Source organism: Geotrypetes seraphini, chromosome 10 (assembly GCF_902459505.1).
Source record: "Geotrypetes seraphini chromosome 10, aGeoSer1.1, whole genome shotgun sequence".
Lineage (NCBI taxonomy): Eukaryota > Metazoa > Chordata > Amphibia > Gymnophiona > Dermophiidae > Geotrypetes > Geotrypetes seraphini.
Window position 1 is genome coordinate 134,144,932 of NC_047093.1, and position 19,618 is coordinate 134,164,549.

At 43.9% G+C, this 19,618-nt stretch overlaps 1 protein-coding gene across 1 annotated transcript in view; it reads right to left on the reverse strand.

Moving 5' to 3' along the window:
• Window positions 1-19,618, reverse strand: part of LOC117368586 — a 78,708-nt gene that overhangs the window by 2,115 nt on the left and 56,975 nt on the right. The window contains exons 10-13 of the mRNA XM_033962316.1: window positions 12,817-13,653; window positions 7,699-7,926; window positions 3,730-3,853; window positions 1,173-2,075 (exon numbers count right to left, since the gene is read on the reverse strand). Of these exons, the coding sequence (XP_033818207.1) occupies window positions 1,173-2,075; window positions 3,730-3,853; window positions 7,699-7,926; window positions 12,817-13,653 (2,092 nt within the window). The remainder of the gene's footprint in view (window positions 1-1,172; window positions 2,076-3,729; window positions 3,854-7,698; window positions 7,927-12,816; window positions 13,654-19,618) is intronic.

Genomic DNA, 19,618 nt, shown 5'->3' on the forward strand with positions numbered 1-19,618 from the left:
TGCCTTGGAGGCCTACTTTGCATTTTTCCCTTTCAGTGTCTTCCCTTGATATTCCTTCCCGAAGCGTCGACACCAGATCGACTGTCAGCTTTCCCCCTCTCCTCAGTTTAAAGCCTTGTCTATTGTGCTCTTGACGTTATTTGCCAGCATTCTTGTTCCTGTCGTGCTCAGGTGCAGTCCGTCCCTCCTGTAGAGCTTGTTCTTACCCCAAAAAGTTGACCAGTTCCTTACAAAGTGGAAGCCTTCCTCTTCGCACCATCTCCTCAGCCATGTGATTGTATTAACTGTTTAATAAAGAAATTGTCTTGATTTTTGATTTTAATATATGTCCATGAAGATTTTATTTCTATTTTAGTTCATTATCAATTTAAATTGTGGTTTGATTTAAAACCATATCAACCATGGTAGGTCCCCCCAGTTTCATCTCATTAATTCATTTCTTTGTTTTTTGTGTTCTGTTCTATGTATAGCACTCTGCACCAAATTGCACATTAGCACTTTCATTGGCTTTTATGTTTTCTATGTTTTCATACTTTACACATATATGTTTTAAATCACACTTTTATCTCTATGCACTTTGCGCTGTTTTCATGCATTAACACCTTTTGTGTATTATTTCTTCAGACTATGATTTTTCACCACATTATACAGATTATTACTTATCACTTTAGCACACCACATGTCCAATAATTGCATGTTCTTGGTTATTTTTATTATTTTTATTTACATTTGTTAGGACCCCTGAGGAAGGCGTGCTTACCGAAACACGGACCTTGTCGGGTCCCTTAGTTTATAAAAAGGTGGTATCTTTGACCGCATTTAATATTTGATATAATAAACATAGCCTGCATCTTGTACAGATTGTCTGCAGTTTTTTCTTGTTTTGTGTTTGCAACTCTGACTGGTGCCATTCCAGAAATGACACCAGTCAGGTATACCTCTGATCAACTGTATCCTTCTGCTTTCCTTCTAATGCTAGTCCTTTGCCCTTCTCTATACATTCTCCATTACTTTTCTTAAAAAACAAATTCCTATAATGCACCCCATCGGATTATCCTATTGACTCTGCTCTCCCAGTACAACCACTATTTTAATCTTTCTACAGGTTCATTTCTTCAGTACTGGAGGGTAGAATATAAAGTCCGTGACTTTAGTTATACTCTTTTATATACTGGTAGATTGTTTTCCAATTAAATGCTCCCTTGTGTTCATCTCAGGCCTGAGCAGAATAATGTAGCACTTTGGGATAAAGATACAGCTCAACAGTCCTGTACTAGATAACAGCATTGCAAATATCTCCACAGTTACCATGTATTTGTCCTTTGTACTCAGGTAAACTGGGATGAAGGACACCCAAACACTGCAGAACACCAGCATACTGAAAGTGATCAATTGGGCCTCATTGAAACTGTTAGGTAAACGTCTGGCTAAGAAAGCAACAATGAAACTTAATATAGCCAAAAAGCCCATATACCCTATCACACTGTAAAATGCAAAGAGGGAGCCTTCATTGCATATTAGTATCATCTTTCCAGGATCTGTCTGTATGTCGTAGTCTGGGAATGGGGGAGAGATGAGTAACCACGCAGTGCAGATCAGAACTTCACCCAGGGAGCACAGAAGGACCAAGAAGCTGAGTGCTCTGGACCCCACCCATTCCCTTAACCTGCTTCCAGGCTTTGTGGCTTTGAAAGCAATGACAACTGTGATGGTTTTTGCCAGGACTGCAGAAACAGAGACTGAGAAAATGATCCCAAAAGCAGTTTGCCGGAGCAGACAGGTCAGCTTCTCCGGACGCCCAATGAATAGCAAGGAACAGAGGAAGGAGAGCATGAGGGAGAGGAGGAGAATGTAGCTGAGATCCCGGTTATTGGCTTTCACTACAGCAGTCTCTTGATATTTAAGAAATATTCCTAGAGTTCCAGCAGTGATTGCACATAATACAATGGCCAAGGAAGCCAAAGCCGCACCCAGTGGATCCTCGTAGGAAAGGAACTCGATGGTTCTTGGAATGCAGCCGTCTTGCTTCTTCTTGGGCCACTGGTCATCGGGACATTTCAAACATTTTTCCATATCTAAAAATGAACTGTATTTTTGTCAGCATTTGAATAAAATATGCTATTTTTATATTTAAATTTTTTTTATTGTAGTTTGAAAACTAAGAACAAATATATACAAAACAGTCATCTGTAAAACAAATATCAAATATTCATTTCAAGAAATAACTACAATCAATCAATTGTGGAGTATTCTAAGTTGTGTATTTCCGTGTGAGAGAGGCAAGGCGGATTTGAAACAGTAAACCCACACCTTGGTCCAAAGAGTATCAGTCCTGCATTTCCCTAGAAGAGTTTTCCCATGAGTCCATATAGTGAAAACGAGAAGGTGCTATTTTAAGGGAACAAATTTAAGTCTGAAGCTCACATTTTGATAACAACACTATTTGGGTCAATATTCATCCACCATGGTCAGCATTTTTTTTTCTTCAACACCAGCTGTGGCAATTAAACAAAACTCATATATTCAGTGCCAATATCTGCTGATTCTGCTGCCCTTTCATCCAGATATTTCTCCACCCACCGCCTTCAGTACTATCTGGATTTTCAGCTGTGCTTAACAAATCAGTGGTAGCATTGGCTAGGGGAATTATCCAGATGAAGGTGGAAAGAAATTTTTTAACAGGGCACCTAACATAAAAGGGTAAGAAATTAGCCTACTTATGAGGGTACTATTTCATTAGGAAAAGAGTCGTATAACGCTTGTAATTGTGAATCTACGGTTCATTGACTGGGTTAATCACACAAAGGATTATTTTACATGAGCAAAGTATATGCATCATGGCACATACTTTTCAACTAGGCAGTATTCTTGAAAGAGTTTTTACACATGTATGTTACCATGTAATTTACAGCTTAAGTTGCTGCCCTGTAATGGAATTATTCCCATTATAGCTTTCATTATCCAGGTAATTACTTTTGAATATCAGGCACAAGGAAAGGGAAAGAGGGTTGAAGCAGGAATAGTCTGTGAAAATATTTCTTTACAGAAAGAAAACTTTCCTCTTTTACAAAGCCGTGCAGTCACAGCTCAGTAGCTCATTAGTTCCCAGTGGGCTTCAGTTCAGTTACCACAGTAATCGCCTTCATAAGTGACCCGAATGATTAAAATGTACCTGAAGAACCACACTGATAAAAGAGCACAACAAAGGAGTATACTCAACTGTGCACCCTTTTGTGCGTCCTGAAGAATTATAATCTACTATTTGGTTGAGCTCTTTTTTTCTTTATCTGTATTTGTAGCATTGGTCTTCTCGTTTATTCTTGTTTTAAAATTTGTGGAATAGAATAATTGTGAATGTCAAAATATAAATGGACTCATTTTGATAAAGTTATCAACCATCACAATAACTTCTCTTGTTAAAGCAGGAGCTATTAAGTGTTCCTAAGATAGCAGTTATGTGAAAAATACAAGCTGTGGAATGACACTTCACGAGAAACCAAAGGCTCGTATGTTTGCTGTGGTGTTTTATTGGTTTAAATACTGTCATAGTTATTTTGTTTTAATATATGATATCAGTTTACCTTTATTTATTGTGCATGTGAAGTAATAAACTGCTCAGAAGTGTAACAATGGATGGGTATAAACATAACAGACAAAGTGAAATGAAGTTTCTTCATTTTATTTATTTTATTGTATCCTTTTATTTTTCTTGGTTACTGTTTTTCTTACCTGTTGCATTGGAGAACTCTCCCTCAGCACAAGGGACACAGTCATAGCAACATTTCGGGCTCCCCTCTTTGGGAGCCTTCCTGTATCCTGGCCTACAGCTCTTGCTGCACACAGAACGAGGAGTCTGAGGAACAACAGCAAGGACAACTTGTGAGCATTCACAGGAGACAGCTTCTATTTCCCATGTCCACATAATCCCATAGTCATTTTGAGAAAGACATAAGATAAAGGGTTTCCCTTCTCTTATCCTGCTTCTTCTAGGTATTTCTGACACAGCTATGAATTATTCAGATTTTGGGGTGGGTGGGTGGGAAGGGGGAAAGTGACCACAGGGGGAGTGTGGGGGGTGAAGAAACTTAGGAACATTTCCAAAAAATGGCAAACGGTAGAACATGCCTGGTCTTTTTTCAAGGACACGGTGAGTGAAGCGCAAAATCTGTATATCCCCAGATTCAGAAAGGGGTGCAAAAAGAGTCAAACAAAAGACCCAGCATGGATAACTAATATAGTGAAGGAAGCGATAGGCAATAAGAAAAATTCATTCAGAAAATGGAAAAAGGACAAAACTGAGGGAACTGGAAAGAGCACAGGAAATATCAAAGAGAATGTCACCGTGTGGTCCAAAAATCCAAAAGAGAGTATGAAGAGAGGCTAGCCAGGGAAGCACAAAATTTCAAACCATTCTTTAGATATGTTAAAGATAAGCAGCCGGCTAGGGAGAAGGTGGGACTGCTGGATGACGGAGACAGGAAGGGAGTGGTGAAGGAGGAGAAAGAGGTCACGGAAAGACTTAACATGTTCTTTTTATCTGTATTTACAAACGAAGACACAACCAACATACCGGAACCTGAGCAATTCTTCAATGGAAATCAAGCAGAAAAATTAACATCCATGGAAGTGATCCTTGAAGATGTACGCAGGCAGATAGAAAAACTATAAACTGACAAATCTCCGTGTCCGGACGGAAGGAATTAAAGGAATTAAAGGAGGAGATAGCCGAACTACTGCAGCAAATTTGCAACCAATCCCTGAAAACAGGAGTGATCCCGGAGGATTGGAAGATAGCCAATATTATGCCCATCTTTAAAAAGGGATCAAGAGGTGACCCGGGAAACTACAGACCAGTGAGTCTGACCTCGGTTCCGGGAAAAATGGTGGAAGCACTGTAAAAGAAAACATCGATGAACATTTTGAAAGAAACAAACTTCTGATAACCAGCCAACATGGTTTCTGCAGGGAGAGATCGTGCCTAACTAACTTATTGCACTTCTTCGAAGGAATTAACAAAAGGATGGACCAAGGAGACCACATAGACATCATATACCTATATTTCCAAAAAGCCTTTGACAAGGTGCCTCATGAACGTCTACTCTGGAAACTGAAGAACCATGGGGTGGATGGAGACGTACACAGATGGATCAGAAACTGGTTGGCGGGTAGGAAACAGAGGGTAGGGGTGAAGGGCCACTACTCGGACTGGAGGAGGGTCACGAGTGGTGTTCCGCAGGGCTTGGTGCTCGGGCCGCTGCTATTTAATATATGATCTAGAAACAGGGACGAAGTGCGAGATAATAAAATTTGCGGTCGACACCAAACTATTTAGTGGAGCTCGGACTAAGGAGTACTGCGAAGAATTGGAAAGAGACTTGAACAAACTAGGGGAATGGGCGACAAGATAGCAGATGAAGTTCAACGTTGAGAAATGTAAAGTATTGCATGTGGGAAGCAGAAACCTGAGGTACAACTATACGATGGGAGGGATGTTATTGAATGAGAGTACCCAAGAAAGGGACTTGGGGGTAATGGTGGACATGACAATGAAGTCGACGGCACAGTGCGCAGCGGCCGCTAAAAGAGTGAATAGAATGCTAGGTATAATCAAGAAGGGTATTACTACCAGAACGAAAGAAGTTATCCACAATTGTATCGGGCAATGGTGCGTCCGCATTTGGATACTGCGTCCAATATTGGTCGCCGTACCTTAAGAAGGAATGGCGTTACTCGAGAGGGTTCAGAGGAGAGCGACATGTCTGATAAAAGGGATGGAAAACCTTTCATACGCTGAGAGATTGGAGAAACTGGGTCTCTTTTCCCTGGAGAAGAGGAGACTCAGAGGGCATATGAAGGACATAGAGAGAGTAGAGAGGGACAGATTCTTCAAACTTTCAAGACATATAAGAACAAGAGGGCATTCGGAAAAGTTGAAAGGGGACAGATTCAAAACAAATGCCAGGAAGTTCTTCTTTACCCAACGTGTGGTGGACACCTGGAATACGCTTCCAGAGGACGTAATAGGGCAGAGTACAGTACTGGGGTTTAAGAAAGGATTGGACAATTTCCTTCTGGAAAAGGGGATAGAAGGGTATAGATGGAAGATTACTGCACAGGTCTTGGACCTGTTGGGCCACCGCGTGAGCGGGCTGCTGGGCACAATGGACCACAGGTCTGACCCAGCGGAGGCATTGTTTATGTTATTAATCTCTCCAGTGGTCATTTGGTCAGTTTGGATATCTTTTTAACAGATGCTTTTAAAACAGGTCTAGCTCCGAACATTTTAATTCTGTCCTGGACATCTTTTTGAAAGATTCAATTATCCCCGCAAGATATCAAAGTCTAAGCATGCCCAAAGCCCACCCATAGCACACCACCAAAACATCACTCTTGAATTTTGGATGCACAGTAGCTGGGACGCCTCTCCAAATGTCCTGAAAGTTGGTTAGGAAAATTGGCACTTGGATATCCTGATAATTAAAACGTCCAAGTGCCAGTGTATGCCGTTTTTGGATGTCAACTATATTATCAGAATTAGCTAGGTGAAGTAAACATATTAATCATAGAATAACCTTCATCTAACCGTGAACAAAAAAGAAAATTAGCCAAAGCAAAGTATCCAAAACCGTGATCAAACCAGCAAATCAGCCAAAACGAAGTACCCAAGACCACAATCAAAATGAAGTATCCAAGACCGCGATCAAACCAGCAAATAAGCCAAAACGAAGTATCCAAGACCACGATCAAACCAGCAAATAAGCCAAAATGAAGTATCCAAGACCGCGATCAAAATGAAGTATCCAAGACCGCGATCAAACTGAAGTATCAAAGACCACGAACAAACCAGCAAATCAGCCAAAACTTAGTATCCAAGGCCGCGATCAAACTGAAGTATCCAATACCATAATCAAACCAGCAAATCAGCCAAAATGAAGTATTCAAGACCGTAATCAAAATGAAGTATCCAAGACCGTGATCAAACCAGCAAATCAGCCAAAATGAAGTATCCAAGACCGCGATCAAAAAGAAGTATCCAAGGCCACGATCAAACTGAAGTATCCAATACCATAATCAAACCAGCAAATCAGCCAAAATGAAGTATTCAAGACCGTGATCAAAATGAAGTATCCAAGACCGTGATCAAACCAGCAAATCAGCCAAAACGAAGTATCCAAGACTGCGATCAAAATGAAGTATCCAAGCCCGTGATCAAACCAGCAAATCAGCCAAAACGAAGTATTCAAGACCGCGATCAAACTGAAGTATCCAAGACTGCGATCAAATCAGCAAATTGGCCAAAACGAAGTATCCAAGACTGCGATCAAAACAGCAAATCAGCCAAAGTAAAGTGACTGAGATTGAGCCTCCGTGATGGATTTTATTGTTAGTAATGAACTAAATCGGGTGCAGCTACTTGTATGTAACTAGAGCTCAGCTAATATTGACTTCCAGAATATTGGTGTCCAGATGTCACTGAAGTATGACTGACGCAGTTCATGGTCCTCGTGATCCCACAGCACAAATGCCAGCCACAAAATGTGAACCCAGGTCTCCCACAAAGTAATTTACATACTGTCACTGAGCTGGTGGTCCAATGACACTCTGATCTTTTTAATGCCCGCCAGGATGACCTGTAATACTCTCTCTTAATATGAGGATGCTGACCCGGAGTATTAGAACAATGTAATTCACCCTCACCTGTTTAAAGAACGGTTGCCACTGGATGGCGCTCTCGTTGATGAAGAGTTGTTGATTGGAAGGGGCAGAAGGATGAAAGCTGCCCACAAGGGATTGGATGAGGGCTCCGTTGGGCAAATAAATCCAGTTTAGAATGTCATATTGAGTGGGAGTGTCCCCTTTCTCATCAAAGAAAATCTCATTTCCAATAGAAGGTTTAAAATGAATATTCCTAAGAAAATTATTCAGCTGGAAAAAAAAAGGAAACAATCAGGAAATTACATGGAGAAATTGCTGGAAACTCTTACCTGAACGTATGAGGTGAGGTACCAGAGAGCAATATTTTCAGTACCAGTGAGAGGTGACTGGATGTGTAGGCATGACAAGAATGCAAAGTCTATATGTAAGAAAGGTATATGGTAGGAGACATTAATTTGTGTTTTAGCAGATTTGTGAATTTTATGAAGGTAAATTCCTATCTACTATAATAAAACCCTAAGCGCGCATGCGCACTCCTACCTGCATGTTCCGTGATCCGTATGTCCATGGCGGCAGGAGTGCGCATGCGCACTTAGGGTTCTATTACCTTGGGAGAAAAAACAGCACCACACTCGCGGAACCCCAAGGATGTTTTGAGCAAAGATGTTTTTAAGTTCTAAGCCACGGTGGCGGCTCCTCTCACGCAGATGGGGATCGTGAAATGAGCCACCACGGCAGACTTAAACTTAAAAATACCTCCAGCACAGAACTAAATGATCAGGAGAGAACGTCGGACATTGCACACGATCCAAGCCGCTCCTCACACACACTAGCGGGCAAAACAGCTTCCCACGCACCTGCGCAACCTTTAAGCGTGGGCCACCCTGCTCTTCAACTCCTCCAGGCAGCGGCAGACCTATCCACAGCCAGGAAGTACTGTAAGGCCCTCAGTGCTCTTCTGTCCTCCTCTTCTAAACAGCCAGATGCTGTACAGGGGGAGCAGGGAAGAGGTGCTGCTGAGCAGGGAGGATGTAACAGGAAGGGAGGCCTACTGCTGGACAGGGAAATCAGCAAAGAGGTGCTGCTGGACAGGGGGGGAGGTAACAGGAAGGGAGGCCTACTGCTGGACAGGGGGGAGCAGGGAACAGGTGCTGGGCAGGGGGAAGGTAAAACGAAGGGAGCAGGGCTGCTACTGGACAAGGAGAGCAGTGAAGGGGTGCTGCTGGACAGGGGGGAAGGTAAGGGAGAAGGGCTGCTTCTGGACAGGGGGAGCAGGGAAGAGGTGCTGTTGGATAGGGGAGGTAAAACGAAGGGAGAAGGGCTACTGATGGACAGGGGGAGGAAAGAGAGACAGAAAGAAAGACAGACAGCAGGAGGGAGACAGAAAGAAAGATAGACAGAAAGCAGCCAAGGAGAGAAAAAAAAAAGAAAGACAAAGACACACATCTATTCTAGCACCCGTTAATCTAACGGGCTTAAAGACTAGTTGATGCATATTTACCATATTTATTCAATTTTCTATACTGTTCTCCCCAGTGTGTTCAGAACGGTTTACATGAATTTATTCAGGTACACATTCATTTTTCTCTGTCTGACCCAATGGACTCTCAATCTGTCTGATGGACCTGGGGCACGGGAAGGATTAAGTGACTTGCATAGGGTCAACATGGATTTGAACCCACAACCTTAACATATTGAGGTTGTAGCTTTAACCACTGCACCACATGCTTCCCTCCTTGTTACTGTCACAATGGCTTGGTTTCCCTATATTGATACTACTGGCTTTGAATTTCAGAAATCTGCCTTGAACCGTCAAAGGAAAAGCAAAATACAAATGTCCATATTCAATTCAATCTTGTGTGTTTGGTTTTCAGAGCATCAATGCATTAAGAGATAGTTCTTCGTATTTCAGAGCACCCCCCTCCTTGCTTTTTAGGTGCATCTTACAGCCCACATCCTTATAGAATAGTGGCACAAACCCACATTGTGCTAGAATTAAGAGGTAGAGAAAAAAAGGGTGGGGAACAAAGATACCAATGTAAAAAAATAGTCCCAACAAAAAAAGGTGGGATAAACAATAGTCTGTATACTGATGACTTTATATTGCGTGAGTCTGTGGCGGTTATGAGGGGCCGCTGAAAAGTTCTCAGCCCAACCAAGAAGAGCATGATGTGGAGCCATGAAACTTGCAAATTATTCCACACTTTTCATTTCAATGAGGCAAATGCATCTAGTACTACTACTGTTTATTATTTCTATAGCGCTGAAAGGCATATGCAGCACTGTACATTTTAACATACAATAGACCAGGGGTGCCCACACTTCTTTGGCTTGCGTGCTACTTTTAAAATGACCAAGTCAAAATAATCTACCAACAATAAAATTTTTTAAAAAATTACAAAGCACACTGTCCGCAGAGAAAATGTTATTTATATTCAGGTTTTTTTCAAAGAGGTCAAGGCAGATGACTTTAAAATATGCAATGTCATCTCAGTAACAACTATACAAAAATAGACAAATATACCCCCTCCCCTTTTACTAAACTGCGATAGCGGTTTATAGTGCAGGGAGCTGCGCTGAATGCCCTGTGCTGCTCTTGACACTCATAGGATCCCTGCGCTAAAAACTGCTATTGCAGTTTAGTAAAAGGGGGCCATAGTGCAAAATATAGACAGCAAATATAAATTCTCAAAATGGATACATTTTGATCACTAAATTGAAAATAAAATCATTTTTCCTACCTTTGCTGTCTGGTAATTTCATGAGTCTCTGGTTGCATTTCCTTCTGACTGTGCATCCAATCTTTCTTTATTTTCTCCTGCATGCTTCCTCTCCTCCAGACCTCATTCCATTCCCCAACCAACATCTCTCTCTGTCCCTCCATGAGTCCAACTTTTTCTTCCTCTCTCCCTGCCAGCCACCTGACACACTCCATTCCCTCCCCCAACTTTTTCTTCCTCTCCCCATGCCCCCCTCCTCCCCTCTCTTTCTCTCCCTGCCCCCTTTCTTTCTTTTTCTCTCCCTGCCCCCTTTACTTTCTGTCTCTTTTTCTCTCCCTGCTCCCCAAGCCACCGCTGCCATTTTCTCTCTTCTTCCCAGACACCGCAAAAGCCAGGCCCATATACCCACTGCACAAGGGCCGGGCCCACAAGCCTCTCCCCCCCCCCCCCCCCGACGTCAATTCTGACTTAGGAGAGGAAGTTCTGTGCCAGCGATTGGCTGGCCTGGAACTTTCTCTCCGACGTCAGAATTGACATGCGAGGGGAAGGCTTGTGGGCCTGGCGCTTGTGCAGTGGCTGCACACGCCTGGCTTTTGTGGCGTCAGTGAAGCAGAGAGAACGCAAAGGCAACGCAAGTCTATCACAGAGCCCTGGATGGGCTCCGCGATTGACTTGTTTTGCCCTTGCAATCTACTGGTTGATCTTGATCGATCTTTTGGGACCCCTGATCAAAAGCACTTACAATCTAATTTAGACAGGACATTTTGGGATTGAGGAGATTATGGTAGAGGAAATTATACAGTGGGTATAGGTATCTGATAGCAGTGAGTGGGAGTTAAGAGTTGAAAGCAGTTTAAAAAAAGTAAAGTAAAGGGGCATAAGTTGAGGGAAACCAAGCCGTTGTGACATCACCGATGAGGCTGGCTCAGGCATTGGTGGAATGAGGCATCACAATACAAGGGGCCACTGAAAAGTTCTCAACCCAACCAAGAAGAGCATGAGGTGGAGCCATGAAATTTACAATTATTCCACACTTTCCTTGCACTTTTCATTTCAATGAGGCAAATACATCTAGTAAAGGGGCACAAGTATAGGGAAACCAAGCTATTGTGACATCACCGATGAGGCTGGCTCTTAGGTATTGGTGGAATGAGCCATTATGACATCACAATACAAGAGGCCACTGAAAAGTTCTCAACCCAACCAAGAAGAGCATGATGTGGAGCCATGAAATTACAATTATTCCACACTTTTCTTGCACTTTTCATTTCAATGAGGCAAATACATCTAGTAAAGGGGCACAAGTATAGGGAAACCAAGCCATTGTGACATCACCGATGAGGCTGGCTCTTAAGCATTGGTGGAATGAGGCATTATAACATCACAATATGAGCGGTGATTTATTTTCAACGCATGGAACAATAAACCTTTTTTTACCAATCTGAGATCCCTTCAAACTGTCACAGAATCTATGACACAACCTGAAAATAAATTTTTTCTGTTACTACTCCTACATTATGGAAAAATCTGCCATCCCATCTCCATGAAGATTCCTCCCTCCCTAAATTTAAACCAAACTTTAAAACATTTCTGTTTAAAAATGCCTTCGATGGCTTTTTATAAAGGGCTATCCGGGTGTACAGATGGCTTTTTCCCCTGTCCCCAACCTACTTCCGAGCTTGGCTGAAATTTAATCTTTAGGCTGGCCAGCAGCAGCAAAGTCAGCCTGCTGTTGTTGGCCTGCCCCAGAAGCTGCCTCACTGGAGTTTCCCGCGTATGCAGGAACAGGAAGTTGCTCCAAAGAGAAGGCTTCTGGTGCAGGCCAACGGCAGCAAGATCACCTTGCTGTTGCTTCCAGCCATTCCAAAGATTCAGTTTCAGCGAGGAAGTAAGTGGGGGACAGGAGAGCGAGAGAGAAGCACCTTCTCACGGGGGGGGGGGGGGTGTTGGAGGGAGGGATATAGAAAGAGAGAGAAGTACCCATGGGGGGGGAGTTAGGAAGAGAGAGAGAGAAAAGAACTCACAAGAGAGGGGGTTATGGAAAGAGAAAAAGAGGGAGAGAAAACACCCATGGGGGATGGAGGGAGAAGAACCCTTGAGGGGTTAGGGAGAGGGAGAGAAATGTACCTGTGGGGGAGGTGGGAAAGAGAAAAGCACTAAAGGGGTACAGAAGCTGAGAAGGCGACTAAGGAAATGGATGAAAGATAGGGCGGGGCAGGGGCAAGACTGGTGAAAGGTGGGGTGTTGGGAAGGGTGAGACTAGTGGAAAGGAGTTCTGGGGCGGAGTCATGTGACCACTTTGTTGACTTCACAAATATGGTAACCCTATATTCAGTATCACTTTGTGCTTGGTTTGCTGTATGTGTGTGTCTTTGTTTTCTATATAAGCAGGTGGCTATGTGTTTTTGCCTCCTGCTTATAACATCTGGTGTCATTTTACCTGCCATGGCTGGAATCTCGGTCGCAGACTCTCTCTGTCAGTAATCGGTCCTTGTAAGGGCTCTGCCGTGTACATTTGATGTAAAGCATGTGCCAGGGCATAGACTGCTGTATAAATATTGTAAGAGAACCTGAAATTATAGACATCATACAGAGAAGAATCCAGGCTTCGTAGCGTCTCAGACCCAGTACAATTAGGCAACCTATCAAAATCTGGCCAAAATATCAAAATCTTTGTGCCTGGCAGCCTACATCTGAATTCTCCCTGCCAAATTAATTTCAGTAAAACATCATTTGGAAACATGGTTGGGTTCACACTATAAAGGAAATCCTTGAATCCAGGAATTTCACCTTTTGGGATAGAAAATGCTATTGAGCCATTTAAGATCTGGAAAGCTTTTCCAATATTGAAATCTGTAATAATCGGCAGAGTCGCTGACAGAATCCACACTTTCGGAGGTATTTCATGTTTTCTCCATTCTTTGACCATGAACTGCTGGAGCAGATAGACCATACTACTGTAGACGACTATCACGCTGCAGGTGGAACTGTGAATCAGGTGAACAACCTCCAGTATAGTTTGATCATTCCCAATCATTGGTATCATTGCTAAAAACTCAACACAACCTCCGCTCTGAATAATTGTCCACTTAAGTTCTTCACCAGCTGATTGTCCTTGATAATCAGCCGATGTCAGGATCCCAACCCAGGTCCATCCAAAGTGCCGGAGTAACTGTATAATAGCGTCATACTGAGAGCGCTCATTAGGGACCATTCGGAAAAAGGATGGAAAGAGAATCCGGTCACTGAAGATGGGATCCATTGCTCCATAACTGATCTGTGAAGGACACAAAAAATGGCATTTTAGAGAGGAAGCCCAAGACTGTACAATGCAGATGGAGGCCCATTTCTCAACTTGTGTCAAACAGGATCTGTTGACACACAGTCTGCTGTGAAACATGAAAATGGACATTCAGAGAGAGGGAGCAGATTCTGGGTAGAAGAGTAAGAAATAGGAGAGGGATAAGACACTGGATGGAAGAGAGAGGAGGAGCAGATGCTGGATAGAAGTGGGAGAGTGTCAAATACCGAATGTGGGAAAGAAAGAGGATAGGGTTAGTGACTGGGAAATAAGAGGAAGTGAACTAGTAGAGCCAGAGTGAGAAAAAGAAAGGGAAATTGTAAACTGTATAGTAGGAAAGAATTAAATCTGGACAGAAGCAGATAAATAAATTGAAGAAAGTTGAGTGAAAAAGGAGAGAAAAATAAGAAATTGACAGGAAATCATGGCAAGAGTTAAGAGAAAGACAAGGAAAACAGAAATCAGATACTGGGATCTACACAATTAGAAAAAGTAATTGGGAAAACAAAAAAGGTAGAACAAAAACATTTTTATTTTTTGTTTAGAATAAAGTAGTGTGGTATCTATGTTAATAAATGTTGCCCTGGATTGGGTTTTTGCCAGGTACTGGTGACCTGGATTGGCCATTGAGAGGATGGTCTGAGCCCGTAAGGCTATTCTTATGTTGTTACGTAAAGATAATGAAAATGGAAATAAGGCGATATCTCTTTATTGGACTAATTTTAATACATTTGTGGCCAATGTTTGGAGACCAAACCCTCCTTCCTTATGTCAGAACAAGATATCATAAGATCTGTATACTGTCCTGACCTGAGGAAAGAGGTTGTGGCTTCTGAAACCTAATTGAAAAATGTATTTAGTCCAGTAAAATAGTTTCATCATATTATTCAAATATTGGTGTTAATTTATATCTAATATAATAAAATGATAGGCCGCGCATGCGCACTCAAAAAACGTGTTCCCTGTTCTGTCGCGAAAACACGAGTGCGAATGTGCGGCACCGGCTGCGGCAGCGGCTTTAAAATAAAAAAGTTACACAGCTGTGGCGGCCTTCCTCACCCCCGGCTCTCATTGTGCATGGTACCGGCTCCTCTCTCGAACTGCACCAGACTCTGCTGTTCTTCGGTCTGCCCTGCTCCTTGCCTTACTATATTTTAAGTTGAAAGACGAGGCAGCGGCTCCTCTCAGGATCCCCACCTGCGTCGGAAGTCCAATGCAGTCGGGGTCTTGAGAGGAGCCGCCGCCACCGTGTCTTTCAAATTAAAAATATACTAAGGCAAGGAGTAGGGCAGAACAATCTTCAAAATGGCGGCAACTCGATCTCCGTTCCTCCGGGGGAGGGGTCTGGGAGGAGAGGGATCGTGGCCACTCAGCACCCCACTGAGGAGCCCAGCAACTTTCCGCTGTCATTTGCCGCCCCCCCCCCCCCTCTTCCCTTACCGCGGGCCCGACTGGCGATTTAAGAAGCGTGTGCATCAGTCTTCACACGCTGCTTCGGGCCCTTCTACTGCCCTGATTTGCTCCGGATGTGCCAGAGTAAATCAGGGCAGTAGAAGGACCCGAAGCAGTGTGTGTAGACTGATGCACACGCTGCTTGAATCGCCATGTGTAGTCGGGCCCGCGGGAAGGGAAGGGTAGGGGGTGGGCGGCAAAGGACTCGGGCCCGCGTTTGTAGTCGCCACTGTGGGAAGGGAAAGGGGGTAGAGGAAACCCTAATGCTGCTGCACAGGGAACTGGTGTGGGGGGAGGGAAATGGAAGGGGGAGGGAATACTGCTTCGGACAGACAGACAGAGGGAGGAAGGGAGACAGAAAGAAAAGAATAAAGACACAGGGGCAGGGAGATATACAGAAAGACAAACAGACAAAGGGGGCCAGGGAGAGACAGACAGACAGAAAGACAGCGGGAGTCGCGTCAGGGGGGGTGCGGGATGTCGCAGAGGGAACTTTTCCAATGGGTGCATCTGGGCGGCTGTTGGGAGCCTCTGATCAGGGGCAGAGCAAGGTAAGTGTATCATAGGGATAAGAAGGAGGAGGGGGTAGAAAAAGGAAGGGACGCCTACTGCTGGACAGGGGAAGAAGGAAAGAGGTGCTGATGGACAGGGGGTGTGTGAAGAAAAAGGAACAGAGGCCTAATATTGGACAGGGGGAGAAGGAAGGTGCTGCTGGACAGGGGGGAGGTAAAACAAAGGGAGAAGGATGCTGCTGCATAAGGAGAGCTGTGAAGGGGTGGTGGTGGACACAGGGGAGGTAAAAGGAAGGGAGAATGGACAGGGGGAGCAGGCAAGGGGTGGTGATGGACAGCCAAGTAAAAAGAAAGACAGAAAGAAAGAAAGCGGCTAAGGAGAGAAGAAATAAAGAGAGACACACACACATATATTCTAGCACCCGTTAATGTAACGGGCTATAAGACTAGTATAATATAACATAGTAACATAGTAAATGACGGCAGATATAGACCTGAACGGTCCATCCAGTCTGCCTATAAATTATACCCATTAAAAAATACATAATTAAATTAACTTGTCTCTTTGATATTTCAGGGCCGTAGACTGTAAAGTCTGGTATTGTCCTAGGTTCCAAATGCTGAAGTTGTCATCCAAGCTCACTCCAGCCTATCCAACCATACCGTAAAGTCTGGCTAGTAACATCTTCATGTTCCAAATTAGTTTACTTCTGCTTTCTTTAAATTTTGCAGCATGCATCGGTGTCGTATTGTGGCTTGTTGGGAGTTCAGTTTAATATTTCTATTTTTAATTTATGGTTAGTTATTTTATACTGCGTGAGGGTCTGTGTTCTGTGTATATGAAAGGGAGAAATTAAATTCTTACCTGCTAATTTTCTTTCTTTTAGACTCTCTTGACCGATTCCGCTGTCACTGATGGGTAATAGCTCATTATGATCAAATGTGAAAAATTACAGTTTACTGCAAAGCAGACAAGATCCCCACAAAGTAAACCACTACCAAAGTGCTACCAAAGTGAAGGAAAGTGTCTGAGAGCACCACTCAAAGGATCATAAAGTTTGTCGCCTTTGATATATATGGTGATGGCAGTGGCGTACCTAGGGTATGTGGCACCCGGGGCCCATCATTTTTTGACACCCCCCCCCCCATCTATATGAAAAATATGATTTTTAGTACCAATCTACATATCGCACCACAAGAGTGTACCTAGGAAAAGGCTGCATCTTAAACATTGCAGTGAGCACTAGAACACCAACACATACATTGTAAAACTAAACAAGCCAGATCCCGCACAGTCAATTGGTCCTGTAGTCAATGCCAACTGAAAACTATGTCTTTTTCAGAACACACAGAACAGAGATACACCCTCGCCCAAAATGGAATAATCACAAACTAAAAATAGAAATATGTAGACAAAAGTTAAACTGATCCGCCAAGAAACCAGACCCTGGATACAATGCAACACCACAAAAAACAGTAACACATGTCCTCTAATACAGTGCAAAATATAAAGACAGTAGATGTAAATTTGAAAAACCTGATACATAACAATCACCACTTTATAAATTAACAAATAAAAATAAAACAAATAATGAGAAATAAAAAAATACCATTTTATTGGACTAATCCCCGTAAGCTCGGTCCCCATCCCCGCAAACCACCTGATTCCATCCACACAAGCCTTGAATTGTTTATATTAAAGTATAAAAAGAAACAATATTCTGTACAATTGTCAATTTATAAATCAGCGTCTTCTCCCCACTCTCTTCCCCATTTCCCTTCAGCATCCTCAGCCCACTCTCTCTCCACTTTCCTTCAGCGCACGCACATAAAAACAAGCAAGTAATTTTATATCATTTTCATTCTATTCATTCATAGAAATTAAAGTCTAGATAATGCCAGTCACATAACAAAACATGATTTTACAAAAATAATTCCCTACAGTCAAGCCTGCAAGGATTACTAGATGTCTTTCAGCAGTTCCCCTCCCTCCCTCCCCCTTACCTTTGTGGCCAAGTCAAAATGATCTACCAACAATAAAATTTTAAAAACACAAAGCACGCTGTACGCAGAGAAAATGTTAATTATCATTTATATTCCACGGGTTTTCAAAGAGGTCAAGGCAGATGACTTTATGCAATGTCACCTCAGTAACAACTATACAAAAATAGACAAATATTCCCCCTCCCTTTTTACTAAACTGCGATAGCGGTTTTTAGCGTAGGGAGCTGCGCTGAATGCCCCACGCTGCTCTCGACGCTCATAGGCTCCCTGCGCTAAAAAACTCTATTGCGGTTTAGTAAAAGGGGGCCATAGTGCAAAATATAGACAGCAGATATAAATTTTCAAAACGGACACATTTTGATCACTAAGTTGAAAATAAAATCATTTTTCCTACTTTTTTGTCTGGTGATTTCATGAGTCTCTGGTCCTTCTTCTGGTCCTTCTTCTTTCTCTCTCCCCCTGGCTCCCCTCTTTATTTCTGCCTTTCTTTCTCTCTCCTCCTGGCCCCCCCCTTTATTTCTGCCTTTCTTTCTCTCCCCTTGGTCCCCCTCTTTCTTTCTGCCTTTCTTTCTCTCCCCCTTGACCCCCTCTTTATTTCTGCCTTTCTTTCTCTCCCCTTGGTCCCCCTCTTTCTTTCTGCCTTTCTTTCTCTCTCCCCCTGACCCCTCTTTATTTCTGCCTTTCTTTCTCTCTCCCCCTGGCCCCCCCCTCTTTATTTTTTCCTTTCTTTCTCTCTCCCCCTAGCCCGCACAAAGCCATCGTGCCGATTTCTCCACTTCCACGATTCTTTCCCTACCCTCACCCCCAAGCCAGCAGCCGATTTCTTCCTGCTCCTTCCCCGATGTCCTGAACTTCATCGGGCAGCAGCAGCATTCACAATTCACTGCTGTTGCCCGCTTCAGGCCTTCCTCTCTGTCGGGTCCTGTCTTCATGAAAACTGGAAGTAGGCAGGACCAGGCAGAGAACAAGGCCTGAAGCCGGCAACAGCAGCGAATTGTAAACGCTGCTGCTGCCCGAAGAAGGTAATGGAGCACCGAGGCAGTCCGCTTCTCCCCCCTCCCAGCCGAACCCCCGCTGACCCTCCTATCTCCCCCCCCCCCGTGAACCTTTCCGACCTTCCCAGCGAGAGCAGCAAACCTCCTTCGCGGCTTTCTCCTCCCTCTGCCGCGTTACTGATGACGTCATCAGTGATGCGGCAGAGGGAGGATAAAGCCGACGCTACTGGAGGGAGGTTTGCTGCTTTCGCTGGGAGGGTCGGAAAGTTTCACTTGGGGGAGGAGAGATAGGATGGTCAGCGGGGTTTCGGCTGGGAGGGGGGAGAAGCGGTCTGCCTTGGTGCTCCAAGGCCTGGCGCCATTACCTTTTTCGATAATGGCGCCGATGCTGCTTTCGCTGGGAGGGTAGGAGCGCGATAGGGACCGGGCCAGCTGTGCACCCCCCCCCCCCTAAGGCGGCACCCGGGATGGACCTCCCCCTCGCCCCCCTTGGTACGCTACTGCCCTGGGGAAACAGCCTGCAACAAGATCGCGCGATGCCAGAGATCTTTGCCTGCTTCGGCTGTTTCCTCCGCCGCGGTCCCGCCCCTCCTCTGACATCAGAGGAGGGGCAGGACCGTGGCGGAGGAAACAGTCGAAGCAGGCAAAGATCTCTGGCATCGCGATCTTGCTGCAGGCTGTTTCCAGACGCGACACCCGGCGCAGGGGGGGGGAACTGGACCGGACCGGGAGCACCCCCTCAGGGCTTGGTACCCGGGGCGGACCGCCCCTCCCGCCCCCCCCTTGGTACGCCACTGGGTGATGGTTTTCTTTCATCGACAACACCTTCACTCTTTTTACGGCGTTTATCACAGCTTAAATAATCTCATATTAAATGTCCATTTAAACTTTTTTTTGTTTTTCAGACAATATATACTTTTCTTAAACCTTTTAAATTTTTCTAAACTTTTTCCTTTTAATTTTCATTTAACTAATTCC